Raw genomic sequence first — 23220 nt, forward strand, 5'->3', positions numbered from 1 at the left:
TCTCGGCGCCATTTTGTCTGAGCGGTGGTGGTCGCAGCTCTATCGCATTTTATGTTTCTGTCGAGAGGAGAGCCGAGGCTTTATCTCGTAGATTCATTTTAGTGCGGCACCTGTCTGCTGTTCACTCTAGGACAGCACGTAGTGAAGGTCGGAGGAGTCGCGGACCTGTCAAAAAGGTCGGTTAGAAGCTGTGGTTGTCCTAGTGACTGGGGGATGGCGCAGCTTTAGCGGCACCGGCACCGGAAGTGGACGGGCCGCGCGGCGGCCATGGCAAAGTAAGGTTTCCCTGCGGCGGGGGGGGGGGGGGGTGGCGGGTTGAAAGGGGGTGAGGCTTTCTCTCCCGCCGCGAGAGAGAAAGGGGCGGAGGAGAGGTGCAGGTCTCTTTCTCCGGGCGGGTCCTTTGCATGCCTCTCCAGAGATTCTGGCGTCTCCTCTCTGATTAGTTCTTCCTCCCTTTGGAAGTGCGTTTCGGGAACTTGTCATATCTTCCAGCCAAGTGCCACCTGCTGTGGGCGTCTCCTTAATTAATACGGGGAAAGGCAAAGTGCTTAGACCCATCTGCGTGGGGAGAGAGTTTTCCGCGTGTTCCTCACACGATTAAGCGTTGAGGAAGCTGCAGAAAGCTGTGGGGTGTGGAATTCACTAGCTAGCCCAGACTCTGCTACTCTAACTTTAGATAGGTGGCTGTGCCATTCGGCACGAGGCTGATACTACTCTTAAAGGAAATAGTGGTGGTTTTGTAGGGACTGAACACAGCTTAAAGAAGAGGACCTCCCCGATAGGAATTTTGTTCAGGGCAGCCGGCGATTTTGTTCTTTTAGCAGACACATTTGAAATGGTGGAAATGGAGTTTGAATTGGCAAGTTGTTTTAAAGAATGAATTTTAATAATGTGAAATATCGTCGAAAATCCACGTTGACTAAATTTACTCAAAAAGAATAACCACCTAATTAAAGTTTTCATTCATAGCAGTGATTTTTCTCAAAATTACTTAAGAAATTGGAATGTAGGTATTTTTGAGAGACCTAGGCACACTGGTCCGGATTGCTGTTTATTCTCCTAATACCTCTCTTTTGAATCCTATTGCTGTATTGATGGGTCTCCAGACTAGAAACGGTTGTGTGATTTAATAATTTATTGGGGGGTTTTTTTGGCAGTTGGTCTGAAGAAAACAAGACCTTCAGTGACATATCCTAAGTACTACTGAGGTGAGTTATAATTTCTGTAAAAATCTTTAGAATTGGGCAGACTGTGGAAAAGTTATGGACCAGTGCTGTGTACCGATAGAGTCATAAATAGCAAAAATGGAAGAACAGTGGTTGAAAGGACCTAGGTTTGGCTAGTGGTTCCATTGGGTCTGTGTAAGTAGCTTCCTGATGTGATCATGTAGATTAAAATCTCAAATTTCATACATATTTATGAATTTTTTCATTCATGTAGTTCCCATTTCTGAGTTTTTAAAATATTTAATATTTTTATCACAGAATAACATGAACATTTTCAGGATTTCTTCCTAATTAAAAAGTTTGGCATGTAGAAAAGATACGGCAGTAAAAGTTTAAAGGAGAAATGATATATTTTTCTTAATAAAATAGTAAAACAGTATAATAATGCTGAACTGCCCAGGGGGTAATCACCTATAATTCCACTGCCCAACTTAAAACTTACTATTTGATCCAAATAATGCATGTCAGTGGGCATTGGGAAATTACTGAAAAGCCCAAAGAATAAAACAAAAATCTCTTGTATTCCTTACACCAAAAGGTAATTATAGTTTATACTGTGGTTATATATAATGCAGAGGGGCTTCTCTTTTTCATCAGCTTTGTTTTATAAAATAAAGGTCATTCTAGTCATGCTTATTTTGTCACTCATTTTTTTTCTTTATGGAAAATACTGGGAACATGGGAAACATTTTGCCCATAAAGCATTTTTCATGGTTGCATAGTGTGGATAGATGTACCATGCTTTATATAATCTGATACCTTAATTTTTCTATAATGGCAATGTAATGTTGGTATCCTTGTGCATTTTTACAAAAGATTTTGCCTGAGAACTATCGTCTGTGGCTAAAATATCTAGGCATCTAGATCTTCCTGTACATTCCTGATTATTTGGAGTAAATTCCTAGAAATAGAAATATAAGGCCAAAAGGATTACACATTTAAGGCATTTGTCTTTGTACAACTTCCATCAGAAAGCTTTGTTCTATTGCACTTAAATTTTTTGTTTTTTTTCCTCTTTCCTCCTATTTTTTGTTTTTTTTCTTTACCTTTATTTTTTAATTCTGTCTCCTGGGTCTCTTTTTTTCAAGTAGAATTACAATTTTTAAGTCACACATACAGTAAAATAATTCTGAGAATTTTTATTGGGCCTTTCAAGTGATTTCTTAAATATAATGTATTTTTCATTCTAGTTCGGCATTTGTCCAATGGAATATTTTGTTACACAGAAGTGACATTAGAGGATACTAAAAACAAATATTGTTTTTATGGTATAGTTAGTGAGTTTATTTTATGTTTCCTTGTAGTCTTCCTTAAAGTCTTCCATCTTTATGTGCATTCTCTTGGTGCTTTTGTACCCTCACAGGACGCTTTATGTTGTCTCTCATCACGTTTGCTTTGCAGTTGTTAGGCTCTTCCCCAGTTTGAGACTCCACTCCCAGAGGTTTTAATCAACTGAGGTTTTAATCACTGTTGTTTCCCTACCTGATACATGATAAGTGCTTTGTCAGTGTTTGTTATGAACCTGTATGCGCTTTTGTAAAACATGTGAAAGAAACCAACTTAATGTTTTCTTTAACAGTAATACTTTTTTAAGAACTTGTAATGTTCCACAGATGATGCTATTTTAGCCTTCAAAATTTTTTTAATGATTCAAATACTCGTTTTAATATTGAATTGATTTGTAATTGCTAATGTAATACAGATTTAGAGCACCCATTGAGAATTCTTAAGGATTTTATGATATATTAATGGAAGGTGACTGTAGATGAATATTAACCGAACAGTCACTAGACCATCTCTTAGGTATTAATGAGAGAAAATTCATCATAATAGATTTGTTTTTTGTAACCTATTTCAATGAGCCCAAGCTAATAGAATAATGTTCCTTACAAAATCAAAATCACCAAAATTTCTAATGGTGTTTCAATGATGAAAAGCTGTTTTGAAAGCAGAATGCTTTATTTATTTGGTCAAGGCTTCAAATGAAGCTATGTAATTAGCTTCTTAAGGTAGTTATTTTACACTGAAATCTCAAAATTAGAACATTCCTGTGGATTTGTTATCCATTCATGTGGTTCCCATTTCTGGATTTTTATAATCACAGAACGCTGAACATTTTCCTGATTTATTTTGAGCCCATGTTAAAATAGTTGACATATAGGGATCTCATTAGCGATAGTATTTAGAAGTGACATTTTTGTTTCTTTGTTTTTTAAAGGAGATTATAAAATAGTCTGTGTTCTGAGGACTGTGGCATACTCAAAACTAAAGGAAGTCTTTGTTTTTTAGAATAAACCTCGTTTTACGGGAAAATGAAGGAACGTGTTCCAGTTTTAGAAGACCTGGATCTGCTGTTGAAAATTCTGTTTCTGGTATGCAGTTTTACTTACCTTTTATTTAGTAATTAAGATTGGTTATTGCTATTTTATATATGTATGTCACGTATATATGTATCTTGAAGAACGATGGAATTTGTTCCACCATACAGTTTCTGTAAATGTTTATGGTCAGAACTTGACAGATTGCTGTGTTGAATATACCTTCTTTTCTAATGGTTTTGTTATGTTTTGGAAAGTTACATAACTTGCGTATTTGTTAACAAAGCAATCTTTGCAATCCCTGATAGTCTTTTTGCCCTGTTAGGTGTCACTGATGATTTTTATGGTCATATGTTGGCATAGATGACTGAGGTTTTTCCACATATAATTCAAACTAGAGTGACATCGTATGTTAGGATTTAGATTCAAGCAGATCTAGATACCTGGTGATGTTTCTACATGGCAAGGATCTATGCTCAAAGGGCTTACTGTTAATTAAAGAAAACATAATTAAGCATGGAAAGCTAATATAGTTGTTTCAAAAGATTTAGTCTGTTCAGGTAAGTTTTTAAAGATTTAAATCATGGCTTATGAGAATAACAGATTTATCAAAGTTCAGTATACAATCAGACCTAATTGTTTTTTAAAAGCCAAATTGTGCTTTTAGTGTATTTTTGTTTGTTTGGGGTTTTTTTAGAGGGAGGGGCAGAGGGAGAGGAAGAGAGAATCTTAAGCAGGCAAGCAGGCGCCATGCCCAGTGCAGAGCCCAACATAGGTCTGTATCTCACAACCCTGAGATGTTGACCTGAACCGAAATAAGAGTCAGACAATTAACTGAGCCACCCAGGCGCCCCAAGCCAAATTGTTTTATAATGCAGAACAAAAAGAAATTTACTTAGTGATTGTTGAAGGCTTTTCAAGGTTAGTGAGATATAATTTGTAAAATTAGAAGGGAAGATCTTACACTTTCTTAGTGGATGGAAAGTTGTGATCAAGACTTCAGTTATATAAAGAAAGCTATGTTCGGGGTAGTGAGTGACTAAAGATTACTTTGGGAAAATTGTGTGAGGCCAACTTGTCAATATTTCTAGAATTAGCTGCACATCAGAATTATATGGGGTGCTTGTCCTCTATATAGGTTTGGGAACCTCGAGAGGGCCTTGAAAGCTGGGATTGAGAAGGAAATGAAAATTATTTTTTATTCTCAAATTTTACAGATCAAAATGGAACTAAACAATCCACTGTAACTTGAGATTTTTTAAATTTCTTTCTTCCTTGTCCATATGCATATTTTTTCTTTATTATTAGATTAACTTTTATTTTTCTTTGTTCCTTTAACTTTGTAATAAGCATTCAGTGTGACCGCACAGTCCCTGTTATAATTTTAATGTCTGAAGATACTCCATCAAACTGTTTGACTTTCAACTTCATTCTTTTATTGCTTGACCTTTTGGGTTTCTGGTTTTTCAGTATTTTGTTATAATTATCATCTTTGTGCATACAGTATTTTCTGTCTTTTGGAACATTCTTTGTCTCCCTCAAGTTTAGCTATCAGCATTGGGTAGCCTATAATTATAATCATTTGTGCTAATTTAATAGGTGCAAAATATGTTGAGCTCTTCTTTTCCTTGCAAGATTTTTGTTGTTAACTAGTGTAGGACTTTTTAATTTCACTTACTGATTCATAGTAATAGACATATTCTGTCTTCAAGATCTCTGTCCATTTATGTAGGAGTCTTGATATTTTATTTCTTAATTCTTTGAGCTTATTATATATTTAGTATCATTTGCTACAGATATGTTTCCATACAGACGTCCTTTTTAATTTTAGTTATTTTTGTTGAGGATTTTTGAATAGACACAGAGGGGTACAATGTACCCAAGATGTACTATTGGAAAATCATTTGGAAACAGTGTCCAGTATGACTGAAGAAATGACAGTGGAATTGGAGGTAGGGAGACAGTTAAGATACTGTTGCAGTGGGAGCACCGCAGTTGATTAAGTGCAGTTAAGTGTTCTGTGTGGAGTCCTCTTGGGTTTCTCTCTTTCTCTCTCCCTCTCACCCTCCTGCTAGTGAGCTCTCTCTAAATCTTAAAAAAAAAAAAAAAAAAAAAAGATACTGTTGCAGTGCATCAGCATGCTTGAAACTAAAGTAGGACCTGGAGAGAGAGGAAGGAATAGGTGAGCAAGAGTTGGGGGGGGGGGGGCGGGGAGAAAAAGAGTTCGCAGCATTTGATCTCTACTTGATTACAGAGGTAAAGAAGAAAACAAAACATTCTAGATTTTAAAGAGGAAGGAGTAGCTCATACCATTAACAAATTTGGAAGGTCAGGAAAGGCCACAGATTTAGAAAGGAAAATGAAATCAGTTTTAAACATGCTAGTTAGAACTTGAAATGTCTGGTAAGCATTTATTCTTTGTCAAGTGCCTATGAGGTCCCTAATTGGGACAAAAGCAAATGCTCTGCCTTACAGTGTTTTCTGTTTTTTGAATTCTGATTCTTCTTCCATTAGATTTTAGTGTTTTTATCAAGGCTTTCTTATTTCTGATTTTTAAAGTGCAAACCTGGCTGGCTCAGAAGAGCGTGCGGCTTTTGATCTCAGTATGGTGAGTTTGAGCCCCACGTTGGGTTTAGAGATTACTTAAATTAATAAATGAACTTAAAAAAAAATAAAGTACAACTTGAATTGAAAAGAAAAGTTAAAGTGGATTAGTAAGTAAAATAAGTGCAGAGAAGCCAGATGATTCTCAAACTAAAGGAGAGGTCAGTTCTTCATTATGAAAAAAAATAGTTTTAAAATAACATCTTAGAAAATACATGTAAGCTTTTAAATTGTTCAGATATATGGGGTGAAATATCTTTCCCTCTTTCTCAGTGGATTAAATTTTATGTGTTTTCTTTTAATTTTCTTTTAACAAAATAGAGGTAACAGATGTGTGTGGAACATGAATGTTTAGCTAAGAGTCTTTATCTAAAATGTAAGTAAAGATGTTAATTGTCTTGTTTTTGGAAACCACTTTTATTCTATCACTTATACTGATGAGGAAGGGCTTTAACAATTAGAAGTATTTTTAAAAAACAATAGAAATAACAAAACATGGATTAGGCTAATTTTTGAGTGTTTTTAAAGAGGAAGAGCTTACTTTTTTACCTATTACTCTCTTGGTCCCTTTTTTCTTAGGGCTTTAGAAGATCTTATGTTTTTTGCTGTTAAGGGAAGAGTTATGATTTTGTCTTAGAAAAACAGCTTTTTAAATATCAGTTTATCAATCACAATATTAATTTTTCCCCTTTTTCTTTTTGATTTGCCTTTTTAATCCATTTTTATAAAACCTAACCCATTTGGGATATGAGCTTATGAAATTTGAGCCACTTTGTTACATATATCAAAATTGTCTTTGATCTCATTTAAATAATTAAGTATTTAAACTTTTTCCCGTCACAGTACTGGCTCTGGGTTACAAAACAATCTATTTACAGATTGAGGAAAAATTAATTAGTACATTCGGAAACATTTATGCATTATGACATTTTCAGCATTTTTAGCTTGCAGTGAGTATGTGGTTATGTGTATGTTTTCATTGCTTTCGTTTTATTAATCCCTTAACTTTGGTATGTTTTATTTTTCAAAGATTAAGTGAGTGGAGCTACTTACAGGATTTAGGTCTTCTCCATGCCCCCATTTGAATGATAGCTTTTAAAAATAGTTCAGGGATAGCAAAGAAGATACTTCCAGCTTTAGAATATGTAGGTGTGGCCAGGCTTTTTCTGAGAAGGGTGGTTTACAGCAAATTTCTTAACTTCTCTGCTCCGTCTGTAAAATGGGAATAATATATGTAGAACTGGCAATGTTGGGATTAGTATTAAATGAGTTAATACATGTAAAGTGCTTAGAATGATGCCAAGTGTTTAGGAAGCAATCATACTAGGTGGTGTTAGTGTGTCTGCTGTTACATACTGTCTGTCCCTCCACCAGCTTTTAACAAAATACGTTATATTTATATACAGAAATAAAGCTTCTAGACTCTGCCTCCCATTCTAGACCTCAGTCTAGACCTTCCATTCTGGACCTCTCTCTCCAAACTAATTTGCAGTCACACTAAAACTGTCATGGCTCCCCTATACAAACTCTCTGTTTTTCCTGGTCTTTGTTTTTATTAATACTTTTCCCACAATCAAGAATGTTCCTCTGTCACCACATATTCAAACACTGCTTTTTAAGTGAAACTTTTGTTGATAACCCCTACAGCTATAGGTAATCTGTCCATATGAATTTCATATATTTCCTCTTAATGTGATTCCTGTCACTTTCTATCTTACATTGTAGCTTTTTATTCACTTAGATATCCTTCACTAAGTTAGGCCATCCTTATGGACAGAGAACTGTACCTTATCCAGCTTTGTAAGTTTAGAACCTGTCACAGACCTTGGCACTTAGTAGGCACTCACTTGTGGAGTGAAAGCTTATAAAATGTATAGCAATCTAAAAGGTGATATTTAATAGACAAATACATGCCAGTAAAAATATGCTTTGTCAGTATTTATACACTAGGAACATCTTGCCTGATCAGTTACTTTAGATGAGATCAGTTACTTAAAGTGAGATCACTTGAAGTTTTAGAATTAAGTCAGATTCAAGAACATTTAGGGAGTAGAGCACTAGGGGGACTATCACAGGTCTGGAGTTTTCATTTGAGTGTTTTCATGCTGTTTTTTAAAAGATAGTATATCTGATTAACCACCAGAGGGATTGGGGGTTTGGTTTGGTTTGGTTTTTTTAAGTAACTGATGTTTCACAGATCTGCCCACCCACCAATCTTCCTTATCACCAGTGGTCCAAATTTGTGAAAAGTTTGGCCAGGACTTAGAGTACATCTGCTGCCAGTGACAGAACATATAAGCCACCTAGCTCAATCAGTAATCTCACTTTACAAGTAACATTTTTCTTATCACTGTAATGCCTCTAGACTTGGAAAGTAGCGGTAATCAGAAGAGGAACTGGGTGGGATATTTCATGAGGACAGTTACTTGATCCTCCATTACTGAAATGTTGAGAGGGTCTTGGCCTCTAGATTTAGAAGAAATGGGAACAGTGGGAAATGAGGTAAGTTAAAATATCAGGCTCATATTAGGCATTCATAAAGCTAAAGTGGGAAGTATGTACTGTTTGCTCAAAAATTCTCAGAATTTCTACAATAGTTCAATGTGATGTTGAACTGAATAAGCATCTTAATATAGGAGCACTGGATTTGAAAACCGTATGTTCAGTGTTCTAATCCTAAGCCTGTTCTCCTTTGTGGTGAGCTGGGATATATTACTCAGCTTGAGTGCTTGTAGAGATAAAGGACATGGGGCTAGATACATAGCGCTTTTAATATACTGGATAGTTCCAGTCCAGCACCATATTTCAAATAAGAATTACTGAACATGCTTCTAATATCTCTGTGTCCCTGAAAGGTTAACTGATATTTAACAACCTGTGAGAATCTGAATCAGATGTATCAGGCATTGACCCAGTAATTTTATCACTTAAGGAAGTTGCTGCTATTCCTATCCCAGGGAATTCCTATCACATAGGATCAAATTCTGACAGAAGCTTTAATGTCCTACCTATCTCACTGTTTTAGTTAATAGGCATTCTGATTGCTTTCATTGTTTGGTAAAACAGCTGAAATAATAGCTAAGGAAGATCACTAATTTCATTATAGTGAAGTTTCTATTTTGTGTGTGTGTGTGTGTGTGTACTGCCCACACACAACAAATGAAAGTACAGTGTTTTCCAATATTTTCTGTGGTAGTTCACTTTTTTTAAAGCCTATTATGACTGACAGAATTGATTTCATGACTTATTGTGGATCTCAACCTGCTCTTTGGTGGGAAAATGGACTAGATAATAATGCCTTTCATTATTTGTTCGTCTAACATTTATGAGGCACTTTGATATATACTGTTATACTCATAAGTGTGATAGCTGAAAAGTTAAGATACTATGTAAGATAGACATTGTTACCTGGAAATAATTCTAGTTTCAGTAGCAGTGGAATTGAGCCATGGGGGTTGGGGGAGGATGAAGGGAGCAGCCGAAAGACATCGTGGAGGGGGGATTCATTTTCTTTTTTTCTTTTCATTGGCTTATGGTATGTTTTGTAGTGTGTTACTGAGTCTGCTCATCCTAATGGCCCACTTAGGGATTTATATTTATCTGTATTTAGGGCTACCCAATCCTGTAGAAGCACAAACAAAAATCTTTTCTCCCAAGTTGATTCCCTCAAACCAAACCAAAAATCTTATTTTTTTCTTTTTAATATTTGAGTTACTTAGTTTTATGTGCAGTCCTAAAACTGCCTCCAGTGTTTGTATAATTTTGGTGGCTTAGATCTTGGTCAGACAGGATGGGGGGGTGGATTTGAAAGAATATAACAAAAATAAAAGCCGTCTTCCCATTTCTTATTCCTCGTTGTACTGTGTAATGTCCTAAAGACCTTTAAATTGCCAAGGGAACCTTGGTAACCAAGGCAGATTTTTTTGTTTTCCTCTTATATGTGAAGTTCTGCATTTTATTACACAGTCACGAAAAACTAGTCTGTTACCAGTAAATACATAAGCTACAGAACTTGCTCCTATATGCTGCCAAGTACTTCTTCCTGTTTTGTCAGATTTCCATTTAGGGGAAAGAATGGATTTAGAGTAGACGAGCCTGAGTTTAATGTTTAAAGCATCTCTCCTGAATTTCAGTTTGGAAGCTGTCCAGCTATTTGGATGGGGTGGGGATGAGGGGATGGCACATCGTGTTTACAAGTGAAGTCATTTGTCAGAAAGCTTCATTTGGCTTTACATCCTGGAAGAAAGGGTTGCCAGGAAGGAAAAGAAACTTTTTGTTGTCAGAAATAATTAGTGCATGACTTGCCAACTTTGTGGCTTGCCTTTAGGCTTTCCATGTCAAATGTATTTCGGTTAGTGAATGAATCATTATATTGCCTGTGAAGGAAGGATCTATGTTCATTTCTAGGAGACTTTTCCTCTAGAAATACGGAAAAACTTCCATTCAGCCACACATTTACTCCTTTTTCAGTAGGGACAGGTGAAAGGTCAAATGGTGACTCAAATAGAAATTGGCTACATTGTGAGTATTGAATATCTTTGGAGGAAGAGTTTGCAGTAAAATGATTTTAAGAATTCTCTTGCAACTGAAGTAGTGAGTAAATAGAACATTTAGTTATACAGGATGAATTATCTGTTAAATTTAGTTATTTAAGTAATCCCTACACCCAATATGGGGCTGGAACTCACGATCCTGAGATCAAAAGTCACGTGCTCCTCCAGCCAAGCCAGCCAGGGGCCTCTGTTACTTTTTTCTTCTGTGAAATGAACTTCTAATTAGGTGTTACTAGAATGTGTCAGTGGAACATACTTTCAGTGTAAACCGGAATCCCCTCATACTGCTGGTTAGGGAATCCTGTATTAAGGTTCTTTTGCAGTGTGGAACCAAGTCCTATAAAAATTTTTTTGGCCAAATTGACCCAGTCTTCCTTAAGTCAGAGCTATGTTTCTCTTTCTTGACCTGTCAGTAAAATAAAGATGCGGTTTAATCCCTGTGTATTTATGTTCTTTGTCCACCCTTGTGTTGGAAATGTTCAGGAAAGTGATGCCAAATCATATTTGAAGCCATCTACTATAAAGTTTCTATGAGAAACTTTCCTTTTCATCATATAGATTCATGTTGCTATCTCTAAGACCTGTGCTCTTTAAAATCCAGTGGGAAAGTTTTCATCAAGGACCATCTTGCCTTACAGCTTCATTTTCCATTTTGCTTTGTAACAGAAACTCTCATCTCTTAAAACCCTTTAACTGTCTCTGTTATGTTCTCCTTTTACTAAATCCAAATCAGTGATTCTCGAATTTTAGTGTATTCACAAGCATCACACCAGATATTCAAAATACAGATCCTGGGCCTCACTTCAGACCTTGTAAATTCAGATCTCTGGAGAATTCTTAGTTCTTTGAATTGGATGGAAAAACCGTTATGCATTCCCACTGTCATCTAGATTCTCTTCCTCATAATCTTGTATAGATTAGCCTTTTTACTTTGTTTCAATTATTCAATTATCTCAGAAGTTTTTTCCTGCTAATTATTGACATCCATAGTTTTTCTCCTAAACTCACTGATTGGAGATCTCATCCACCAGATCTCTAGAAAACTGTCCCAGATTCCCTTCCTTGTTTGTCTGAATTTATCTTCCTCCTCCTTCCCAAAACACACATTTGTAGTTCAGTAAATATATATGTACGGTCTATGAATTCATACTAAAACATGCACCCACGGGGCACCCGACTGGCTCAGTTGGTAGAACATGCACCTCTTGATCTCAGGGTTGTAAGTTTGAGCCCCACGTTGGGTGTAGAGATTACTTAAAAATAAAATCTAAAAACAAGCCCCACAAAAGTTTGCATTATGGCACTTTTTTTTTTTTTTTTTTAAGATTTTATTGAGCCTGAGAAGGGGGGTTGGGGGGGCGCAGAGGGAGAGGGAGAATCAGGCTCTCTCCTCCCAACATTGGCCAATCTCAGGACCCCAGTATCATGACCTGAGCCAAAGGCAGACCCTTAACCAGTTGAGCTACCCATGCACCCCTGCACTTTTTTTACTGAAAGACCTACATTGGTACCTGTTAATGCTACCAAAAGAAGCCTGAAGAAGATTTTTACTTTTACCAAAAAAAGGCAAAAAGCAAAAATTGTTCATTGTGTTTTGCAGCAAGCCGTTAGCATGTACCCAAGGAGGGAGTGTGGCAGTGCAAGGCTCCTTCCCTGAGAACTGCGCTCTGCATCAAGCCACCATACCTTTGAACCGCTTCTGTGAGCATCTGCCTTTTATCCCAGTAATATTTTGTGCATCTGTTAGCAAGATGCATGCTAAGGTATCAGGACGAATAAAAAAGGTTATTTTGGGGGTCTGGGAATGCTCAAAAATTTTTCAATATAAATTGTAATTTCTTCACTGTATGCCATTTTGGCTTATGAAAGGTTTCATAGGAACCTTCTACTTTCTACTTTTCTAGATGGCAGGGGAAATCTGTAACTTGCTAATGATTTTTAAATGTTTTTCCTACTGGGTAAAGAATTGTATCTTATTTAACTTGTTTATATTTAATCTTTCCTGGCAATATGATACATTTTAGGCATCCATATGTTTGCATTCAATCTTGTTATCACTTGGTTGCTACTAACTCAAGTCAGCCAATCTACTACAGGTGATAGGTTATCGTCTTTATACCTCCAGTTCTTGTATACCATTTCACTTTCTCTAAATTACTAGTATTTCCTTGATGCTGTCTTGTTTTTCTTTTAAGATTTTATTTATTTGAGAGGGAGGGAGAATCTGAAGCAGACTCTGTGCCCTTGAGCACAGAGCCCTGGGGCTCCACCTCACGACCACAAGATCATGACATGAGCCAAGATCATGACGTGAGCTGAGACCAAGAGTGGGACTGAGCCATCCAAGCGCCTGTTCTTGGTTATGTCTTAAGAATAATTCTCAGCATACATTGGTCTTGAAGCCTTGTCAGCTTTTCCTGGTTAAAAGTTTTTAATAATTCTCTTTCCCATATGGATTATATAGTTGAACTCCCTATTTAAATGAATTTTCCTAAAATTCTGTTTCCACATAAAATCAAAGTTCAAATCATACACTTCAAACACAAACTCAAGATGTGTAAGGACCCTTGCTCTTCAACAACCTTAACGTATTAACCACAGTACACCAGCATTTACTTTTTAAGAGTTGATGTTTGGAGCACCTGGGTGGCTCAGACGGTTAAGCATCTGCCTTCGGCTCAGGTCATGATCCCAAGGTCCTGGGGTCGAATCCTGCATCGGGCTCCCTGCTCCTCGAGGAGCCTGCTTCTCCCTCTCCTTCTACTGTTCCACCTGCTTGTTCTCTCACTCTCTCTGTAAAATAAATAAAATCTTTTAAAAAAACATAAATAAATAAAAGTTTGTGTTTATGGAGTGGAACGATACATATAAATATGGTGGTTACCTCTTGAAAGGGGTGGTATAGTTTAAGAACATAATTTTATTTGAATTGTCTCTTCAAATATTTGCCCATTTTTATTATTTTTTTTAGAGGGAAGAGGAGACTCTTAAGTGCTGGAGCCCACACAGGGCTTGATCTCACAACCCCAAGATCATGACCTGATCTGAAATCGAGAGTGGAACACTTTGAGCCACCCAGGTGCCCCCATATTTGCCCACTTTTGGGTTGTTTTCTGCTTGTTGGAATTTTGAGAGTTCTTTATACATTCTGGACACATGTCCTGTGTCAGGTGATGTGCAGATATTTTCCCCTTACAGTTTTTTGTTTTTTTCATTCTATCAGTGTTTCTAGGAGAGTAGAAACTTTTAATTTTGGTGAAATTAAGTTTGTCAGTTTTTATTTTTACATCATGCTTTTGGTATGGTATGTGAGAACTCTTTTTTAAACCAGTCTCAGAGATCTTCTGTTTTCTTCCTAGAAAGTTCCACGTGAGGTACATTTTGGTGTCCAATCACTTTGACTTATGTATTTGGTACAAGTTACGATTTGGTTTTTGGTTTTGCATGTGGATGTCCAGTTGTCCCAACACCGCTTGTGAAAAAGCACTATCCTTCTCCACGATTTACCTTTTCACTTTTGTCAATTGACTTTTTTGTGAGTCTCTTTTTAGACTTCCTCTGTTCCACTAATAATGTTTATTACATGAACTTTATGTTTATAATAAGTCTTCAGACCAGGTGGTGTAGGCCTTGTCTTTTATTCAAAATTGTTTGGGCTATTCTAATTTTTTTCCCATATAAATTTTAGAAACAGCTTGTTGATTTCATATCTCCCCCCCCCCCCCCCACCAAAGAGCCTCTTGCAAACTGATTGGGTTTTACATATCTAGAGATCAGGTTAGGGAGAATTGACAATACTGCGTCTTCTAGTAAGTTTATGTAGTTCATTGTTGATATCACCAGTATTTTTTAATTTTCAACATGAAGCCTTATACAAATTTAAATTTCTACTTAAGTATTCCTGTGTATGCCGTTTTAAATGGTACATAATCCTTATTTTATAGATGAGGAAATTAACTTGCCCAAGGTGACAAAATTATTTTATGGCACAGCTCCTTTGAAATCTACATGGGCTTTGAACTGCTATCCTGGTTTTAACTAGGATGTTAGTTTTCTTATTCTGAAGCTGTTGTGATTAGTTGTAGCAGAGAAGCAGCCCTTCTGTTATTAAAAAAAAATCCTATTACAGTGCTTCTATTTTAAAAAGTTAATCTCCCAGAGTTTATATATTTTCTGAGTTTGGGATTTCCAGATCTGTTGAAATGATAAACTATGTTCATCTTTAGAAGCCCCTAGTGGATACTGTTGTGATCCACTGTTTGAGGACAGAGAGAGTGAGAGAGAGAAGGGCAGGGGGCAGAAAGAGGATCTTAAAACAAGCTTCACCCTCAGGAGCAGGGAGCCCAGCGCAGGGCTTGATCTCACGACCCTGAGGATCATGACCTAAGCTGAAATCAAGAGTTGGTGCTTAACTGACTGAGCCCCCCCAGGCTCCCCTCAGTGTTTTAGTATGCCTTATCCTCCAGTTAACTAGGATTATTTCAATTTCAGTTATTATGAATTCAGTTTTTTAAAAATGTGTACCTTTAAGCATTTGAATGAATACTATGTGGCTTCTCACACCCAGTGGTGATACAAAGACATGATTTCTCAAACAACTCCCATGGGCCAGGGAGGGGGATTACACTTTATTATAGTGAACACCTAATAGATGCATACACACGACAATGGTAGAACAAAGGCTTTACTTGGTTGGGATTAAGTATAGCTGTACTCATACACACTTCATGTTTTGGAGTTCCCTTTTTAAAAAGAAAATAGTTTGACAATTTTTATGGGAAACACATAAAGGACTGAGAGGGAGAAATCTGACAATCATTTTAGAAAGCTTTCTTTGGCAGGTAGTGGAAATCCTTAGGGAAAACCACTTAATAAATAGGCATTGCAAATACAATATGGATAATGGTAGAGTGCAGGAAAGTACAATAAAGTAGAGATCAAGTCTGCCTTCCATTTCCAAAGGTCAGGAATTCAATAGAGAAATAATATCTGATTGAGTGTTCTACATTAAGACTTGATTTTCATTTGTGGATTTTCTCTAGTTTCTTAATAGCATTTGGGTAAGGGGGTGTTTTTACAAAATGAGAAGAAAATGTTAATCGTAATCTTAATTTGAAGAGCAAAACCTATTGATGACCTACAACTTGATTTTTGTCATTTATTTTTCAGGTCCCTTTATGAATGATGGAAATAGAAGCAAATGGATAGGCTTATCAGATTAAGTGCTTTAATAATCTAAATATATTTTATTATTTGTAATCTCTAAACCAAAACTTTATTCTTCAAAATATTTTTAATTTTTCTTTTTAGGTACCAATATCAAGAAGGTTTACAGTAATAAGGTACTGGATTTTTTTTTTAAGATTTTATTTACTTATTTGAGAGAGAGTTAGCAAGAGAGAGCATGAGCAGGGAGGAGAGGGAGAAGCAGGCTCCCCATTGAACAAGGAGCCCAGTGCAGGACTCGATCCTAGGACGCTGGGATCCTGACCTGAGCCTAAGGCAGATGTTTGACTGACTGAACCACCCAGGTGTCCCTGTAGTCTTATCAAAGTAAAATGTACCAGCTCCACCCCCCCCCAGAGGCTTATTGTATTTCTACAGTGCAGTTACAAAGTGCCCCCACTAGTGAGCCTAGATTATTAATCCTACATAGAATATGTATAAAAGTTAACTGCTTCATAATAGCTGAAGAACCACGTGTATCTGGTTATACAATTTCAGATTTATCTAATGTTATGGCATCTATAGTTTTAGGTGGCTTAGCTGCTCAAATTTAGGTTTCTTTAGAATCAGTGTCTATTCTTTTAAAGGGTTATAAACTATATTATTGTGATTTTTTTTTTTTTTTTTTTTTAGTAAGCTATGCCCAACTTGGGGTTTGAACTCACAACCCGGAGATCAAGAGTCACATGCTCTACCACGTGAGCCAACCAGGTGCCCCTATACTGATGTGAATTTAAAAACAGATATACTCACAGCACAATAGAATATTTATGTGCCATTCATATTTTGGAAATGTATAGAATGGCCATTAGATTGGCTTAGGGATAGTCAGCTTATTGATTAGGTGTATAGATAGATCCAATTTAATATTGCTTAGGTGTTTGCCATTCTTAGTTAAATGTGTAAGTTGTAAAATGTAGCATGTAATTTTACATAAAAGTCATGATAATAGTTTTGAGTTGTTGGTGTAATAGTTAGCTATTCATGTATAATGATTTGCTATTTAAACTTCACAGATGTTCAAAGTCCAGCAGTATCCTGCTGCCAAACTCCGTGAGTAGAGATTACCTTCTTAGGAAAGTGACAGTTCGAGTGATTCTGGCATGAGCCAGGTAAAGGGTGTGTATACCTGCCCATAGTTGGCCTGAGTTACAGACGATTTCTTCCTTCTCTGAGTACTACTGTTCAGGTTATGACAGTTCTTGTAGGCCCCAGTACTGATTATATTCTAACTTCTTGTTTAATATAAAATATGGGTATTTTAATTGAACTTTACAGATGAGGAAATTTTTTAAGTGACAAAATACGGAACTTGTGGATCCTTAAATCCACTCCTCTCCACAAATAAAGGGAGGAAAAATTCTTCCTCTCCAAACTAAAACATCTTTCTTGTGTGTCACACTTAAAAATTAACAGTGGCTGATGACCAACAATCATTTCACTAAATACAAAACTGGGTAATGGCATCAAGTAATACCTACTGAATTGGTAGGGACTTACTGCGCAAAACCCAGGGATAAATGATCTTTAGAGTCTAGCTGAGTAATGAAGGAGCTTTGAATTAATTAATGATTCCAAAGCTGCTTTTTGCAGTATCTTAAGGAATTTTTCAATAAGCATAAACCTTCATTTTAATACCAAGTAAATATGTACTCAATTATTCCCGCCAACTTCAATCGTTACAAGACAAAAATTTAATGAAAATTGGTCAGTGGGTAGATAATAATCCACGGGGCTAAAGAATTACACGGGGACTGTATTAGAAATTTAAAATAGATGCTGAAGTAAATGTTACATATTATCATCATCTGATTCATCTTCTTCCTTCAGTGATTCCTGTTAAGAGAAAAATAGTGTTTAAAATCAATTTTTAATACTGTTTATAACAACCTGGATCTCACTAAGTATTTATAACTGAAAAATCTTTACAACTGAAGATAACACTGACTTAGAATAACATACCCAAACAAAGAAAAGGATAATTAAGTGTATCTTGTTCTAACAATCAGCTGACTATATTCTTGATAGAACACACAGTATGAAAGCATTAAATGCCCTGGAAAACCCTTACCATTTTCACATACAAAATTTTTGGAACCAGGGCAACCCTATCCCCACTGAGGATAACCTAGAAAATTTCTAACCTTAGTTCAGTTCAACTCTTAAGTGTTATTTAATAGAAATCAACCAAGTTCCTTTATTATTCAGCGCTTACTTTCATACCTTTAGGGAGTTTTTTACATTCTGCAGCTTACCTTAGCATATTTCTCTGCCTCTTCCCTTATATCTTTTGGAACAATTTCATGTCTTCCTTTAGTTACTGAAAATTAAGCCATATATTTAAATGAATTAGAAATGAGGACTGTATTGCAACTCTTTTCCAATATAATCTACCCAATCCATAGGTATAACCCATCTAATATTAAAAATTATACTATGAGTAATACCAGATGCTCTGAACTCTTTTTTGTGTTTTCTCCACGTAAGATTAAATCTGTCCAAATTTAGCTCTTACACAAACATTAATTATACAGTGATTTATCCTGATGCTATGATAAATTGAGCATTTATTAACGTGCAGCATGATTAATTCTTAAAAAGCTAGCCTCGTAGCCCCATCCATGGTTACCATTGCAAGTAAGAAAAAAATTGATGATTTCTCAGAAAATGGATGCTTCAAAAAAGTAAACCATTCACAACATTAGTCAATTAAGCAGAACTTCCCCTTCAAAAATACTACCTTGTAAATTTGTTATGGCTTTCTTTGTAATAGAAAGGCACTAAGTGGTAGAACACACTTTGGCACTACCTACTGCACTTGAACTTACACATGTTTTCATGACTCAGCAATTCCACCCTTACGTATATTTTCAACAGAAATGCTACATATGTGTATCAAAATTATTACACAAGACATCCACAGCTGTACTATTCATTATAGTTTTTTTAAAAAGCCCACTGGAAAGAGCCCAGCTAACCAGCAGCAAAAGAGGAAATGAATAAATTGTGTGATTATCTGGACAACAGAATCCTACACAGCAAGGCAAATGAACAAATCCTGTACACAACACACATGATTTATACAACGCTGAAGTAAAGAAATCAGGGATAAAAGAATACACACTGTGTAATTCACTTACATAAAACTGAACAACAGGCAAAACTATGAGTTAGAATTCAAGGTAGTGGTTACCTTTAGGGAGAAGGTAGAGAACTATAAATTCAAAGAGGCCTTAAGGGGTTATCAGGGGAACTAGTCTATTTGTTGACCAGAGAGAGCACAGTGGTTACATGAGTATATCCATATTATGATAATTCATCAGTTCATCTGTTATTTGCATACTTTAATATATGTATGTCATTACCAAATTATTTTTAAGATAAAAAGGGAAAGGCCCCCAATTTTAAATTAGGTTTCGTACAGATGACTCAGAGCAAATAAATGTACAAAAATAACTTACTTTCACCAACCCAGCTGAGCTCTAGTTCAAAAGCTTTATCCTTAACTTCATCATGTACTATGTAAATTCTAGAACACAAACGAGAAAATTAACATTTACTTGGTCATCTATAAACATGTACCCAGTCAGCACAAATTAGAACACCCATCCCTAATACAAATATTTACATTAGTCTGTATTTATGAACAGTTCTAGAAAAGACAATAGGCTGGGTGGCTCAATAAGTTGAGCATCAGACTTTTGATTTTGGGTTAGGTCATAATCGTCAGGGTCGTAGGATAGATGGGCTCCATACTCAGTGCTGGGACCCTGCTCGAGATTCTCTCCCTTTGCCTCTACCCCTGCTCTCCCTCTCACTCTGTTTCTAAATTAAATAAATCTTTAAAAAGAAGAGACAGTAAATCACACAAGGATGGATATAAAATTAAATACTACAAAGGAGTGTTTACAACCCAAGTTGTTTGGTACTGTTACATTGTAGACCCACAACTCAAAAAGATACCTTAAAAAGAGCACAGATTCAAAAGGGAAAAGGCCATTATTACAATTGTACCTTTTCAGGATATTTGTTTATTCCTTTCATTAAATGATGATTTTTAAAACAAATGTATTAGTTTGCAATTATTACTGGTCTCTTCAATCTGAAGCTTCTTGGCAGGGTCTTTTTAAACCCCTTATCCATTTTATAAGAACTATATGTCCCTTAACCTGGCTTTCAAACTGTAATACATGGCAAATTGCAATAAACAAGGAGGCACTGTCACACAACATTAAATTTAGTAAAAGTATCAGAGCAAAGCTTTCTTATTTTACCTTTTCTAGCATCTTCACACACTTTACTTTGGAGGATATTTTTAAAGCCTTGCTATAGTATGAGAAAGCATCTTAATTTTCTAGACTAAGTAAAAGATACATAGTGCTCATTTTATTAAATGGTAAGGGGATGGCTTTCCCTACATGAACTAATTAGTTTATGCTGTTACACCTAAACATAAAAAGGTGTAGTAAGGGCTGATTTCCAGAAGCACTTCTCAATTGAAAGAAATGGAGTTTATCACATTTAAACTGTTGCACAAGGCACCTGGGTAGCTCAGTTGGTTGAGTATCCGACTTGATTTCCACTCAGGTCATGATCTCAGGGTTGTGAGACTGAGCCCCAACTTGTGCTCTGCATGGGGCATGGAGCCTTGCCTGGGATACTCTCTGTCCCTCTGCCCTTCCCCCTCCCTCTTTTATATAAAATAGGAACAACAATAATCTGTTGTACAATTCGGTGAGGATTCTTTATCTTCCAAGTGGTTCTACTGTAAGGTGACTCCCAGAGCTCCTCATGTGATTAACTGACAATCATAAAGTGGGTTCTGTTGCTTCACAACCACAAGAGAAGAGGGGGTCTCTTGGTAAAAGGGGGAGGGAGGAAGATAACATGGCAGTGTCGAGTGGTGACAATTAAGACAAAATCATAGAACACTTCAATATCTTACTACAACTAGCAGTTTAGAAGAGATTACGGGTACCATTTAAATATATACGGAGCCTCTAGGACTTTTATTTTTCTCACATGTACTAATTGTAAAACCTGAGACATTTGCACAAACTGCTGACTAGACCATGTTGATGTTAGTTATAATGTGGAGTAGATAATATGTTGATTACTTTTCCTGCAAAACTAGCATTTTATTGGATTTTTTTGAAATACCACGTGCCTACATTCTTTGATCTGGAAGAATCATGAATTTTGAAGCATTCCACTCAGGTTTATGGACTTAGTTGTTACTTATTGTAGTCACATATGCATTCTACTGTGTGTACCTGGTAATATGAACCACTTCAGACTTTCTTAAAGCTGTTTTTAAATGTATTGAAATACTGCTCTTATCTTCTCAGAAAAGCATTTATGACTAACGTATCTTACCGTCCAAGAAAAACAGATAATATAAAGAACCCAGCTTCATGGTTCATGTGTAGAAATAACTAGCTGTAAACCAAAAATAAAGTTTGTAAACCAAATTCCTATTACTGGGACTTCTGAGATTTGAGAGAGTAGGAGCTATCAAATGAAGCTCCTAGAGGTCCACACTATATCCTCCGACTCTTGAATTCTTTCACCTAAATAGTTTTAGTTTGTCAAAACTTCATATTCCATTCACTATCACTTGGAATATGGATAGTCCCCTTAATGAGACTTTCTAGAATGTTAAATTGACATTCTAAAAATTAGGCATGAAGTTATTTTAAAACAAAACAACCAAAACAGACCTTTAGAATTAATGTATAAGGTAAGGTCAAATGAAATATTTTTGTCAATGATAAAAATTCCAACTTACATTTTTGCAACTTCTTTAACAACATCACGGCAGGTCATTTCTTTCATCTATAGAAAATATTGAGTCATGAGTCAAAAGAAGACCTTTATACTTATATAACTATTTTCAGATTCTTTTCTCAGATTTGTCAATAACCCATGCTTTTAACATAAGTCTCAGACATAAAATCAAAACCATGATACTGAATTTAAGAATACCAGTCTTGATAGGAAATACATTATGTGGAACTAACTACAAAATCAACGGGCATGGGCTTCAAAAAATTACTACTAGAGAGTGCCTGGTGGCTCAGGTCCAACTCTTGATTTCAGCTCAGGTCGTGATCTCAAGTTGTGAAATCGAGCCCTGCATCGGGCTTTGTACTCTGTGGAGCCTGCTTGAGATTCGCTCCCCCTCTGCCCCTCCCTCCCCCTAAAAAAAAATTGGTACTGGGAGAAGGGTAAGACTTATTTATTTTTGAGAGAGAGTGGGAGGGAGAACGTGAGTGCAAAGTGGGGAGACTCCCTGCTGAGCAGGGAGCCCCATGCATGACTTGCTCAGTCCCAGGACCCTGGGATCATGACCTGAGCCAAGGGCAGATGCTTAACCAACTGAGCCACCCAGGTGCCCCGCCCCCTTTTTAGGGTAAGACTTAAAATAGAAGAGATATAATTGAAATTCAAAGTGTGAGCCTTAATTATATCACAGTTTGAAAAAGTTACAAAATGACACTTGAGAGAATACTGAGGCAGTTTGATTATAGACTAAATATTTGATTATATCTTAGGTGTGATAATGATATTCTACAGAGCTGAACTCAAGCATTTAGAGATAGTGTCATTGTAATTGTTTCAAATAGTTCAAGAAAAAACAAATGGATAAAACACTGAAAAATAACTGTTCAATCTAGATGGACATAGTTGTGCTGTTATCTTTTCTGATGTTTAAATTTTTTCATGTTAATTTGGGGGTGAAGTGAAAAAAAAGAATACCTATCTCATTTTTCCCCTTACAGGTTAAGTTCTATGGTGAGTGAATTTTATCATAATAAAGGTAACTTTAAGCAAACTTGAAAAAGCACATTTTTTCTTTAGATTTATTTTTTTGAGAGACAGCATGAGAGCACAGGAGTGGGGGGAAGGGCAGAGAAGAGAATCTTCAAGCAGACTGAGTATACACACACACACACACACACACACACACACACACACACACACACGACCAGCTTTCTTAATCAGTCTCTCATATTCAGAAAGCTCTGCTCAAAACAGCAAACCACACTCTATGTATACTTAAACTAAAAAGTTTCACTTGTGGTGATAAAACTTCACTACATGAGGATAATGTTACAGGAAAACACAAGCATTAAGTATGTATTACCTGAAGTTTTTCTATTTCTGTCTTTGCAGCTTGTCTGGCTTTGCCAATGGCACAACCCCAATAACCCTATTTAAAAAGAACACACACCAAAAAATACAGATATTATTCAATTAAACTGATATACTATCCTAAAATCATTAGTGGCT

The 23220-nt window shown here is 36.2% G+C and overlaps 2 protein-coding genes across 17 annotated transcripts in view; one reads left to right on the top strand and one right to left on the bottom strand.

Moving 5' to 3' along the window:
* On the top strand, positions 1-20632 carry LOC148107667 (uncharacterized). 16 transcript variants are annotated; one of them, XR_015721740.1, is made up of 7 exons: positions 1-275; positions 1158-1208; positions 3516-3598; positions 6104-6152; positions 12302-12464; positions 13673-16043; positions 16561-20632. XR_015721740.1 is itself a non-coding variant. In XM_087855953.1 (5 exons), exons 1-5 carry the CDS (start codon positions 268-270, stop codon positions 13715-13717), a joined length of 348 nt encoding a protein of 115 aa, XP_087712079.1. In that variant the 5' UTR covers positions 1-267; the 3' UTR covers positions 13718-16559. The 16 variants fall into 16 exon arrangements, 2 of the variants coding, with proteins under 2 accessions (XP_087712079.1, XP_087712078.1); XR_015721735.1 differs by lacking the exon at positions 1158-1208 and having other exon boundaries at positions 13673-13780; positions 15871-16043; XR_015721736.1 differs by lacking the exon at positions 1158-1208 and having other exon boundaries at positions 13673-13780; positions 16012-16043.
* Positions 17599-23220, bottom strand: part of PSMA3 (proteasome 20S subunit alpha 3) — a 19772-nt gene continuing 14150 nt past the window's right edge. Inside the window, exons 7-11 of the mRNA XM_045810305.2 lie at positions 23075-23140; positions 21716-21762; positions 19389-19456; positions 18183-18247; positions 17599-17763 (exon numbers count right to left, since the gene is read on the bottom strand). Of these exons, the coding sequence (XP_045666261.1) occupies positions 17719-17763; positions 18183-18247; positions 19389-19456; positions 21716-21762; positions 23075-23140 (291 nt within the window). The 3' untranslated portion in view covers positions 17599-17718. The remainder of the gene's footprint in view (positions 17764-18182; positions 18248-19388; positions 19457-21715; positions 21763-23074; positions 23141-23220) is intronic.

Source organism: Ursus americanus, chromosome 26 (assembly GCF_024610735.1).
Source record: "Ursus americanus isolate L20-20 chromosome 26, mUrsAme1.1.p, whole genome shotgun sequence".
In the NCBI taxonomy this organism is placed as follows: domain Eukaryota; kingdom Metazoa; phylum Chordata; class Mammalia; order Carnivora; family Ursidae; genus Ursus; species Ursus americanus.

What these genes read in the sequence shown, in the direction of transcription:
- LOC148107667 (XM_087855952.1), top strand. An exon ending in TGTTGAAAATTCTGTTTCTG is followed by an intron (nt 3,599 to 6,103) that starts GTATGCAGTTTT and finishes TGATTTTTAAAG; the next exon opens with TGCAAACCTGGCTGGCTCAG. An exon ending in CGGCTTTTGATCTCAGTATG is followed by an intron (nt 6,153 to 12,301) that starts GTGAGTTTGAGC and finishes TGTGTTTTGCAG; the next exon opens with CAAGCCGTTAGCATGTACCC.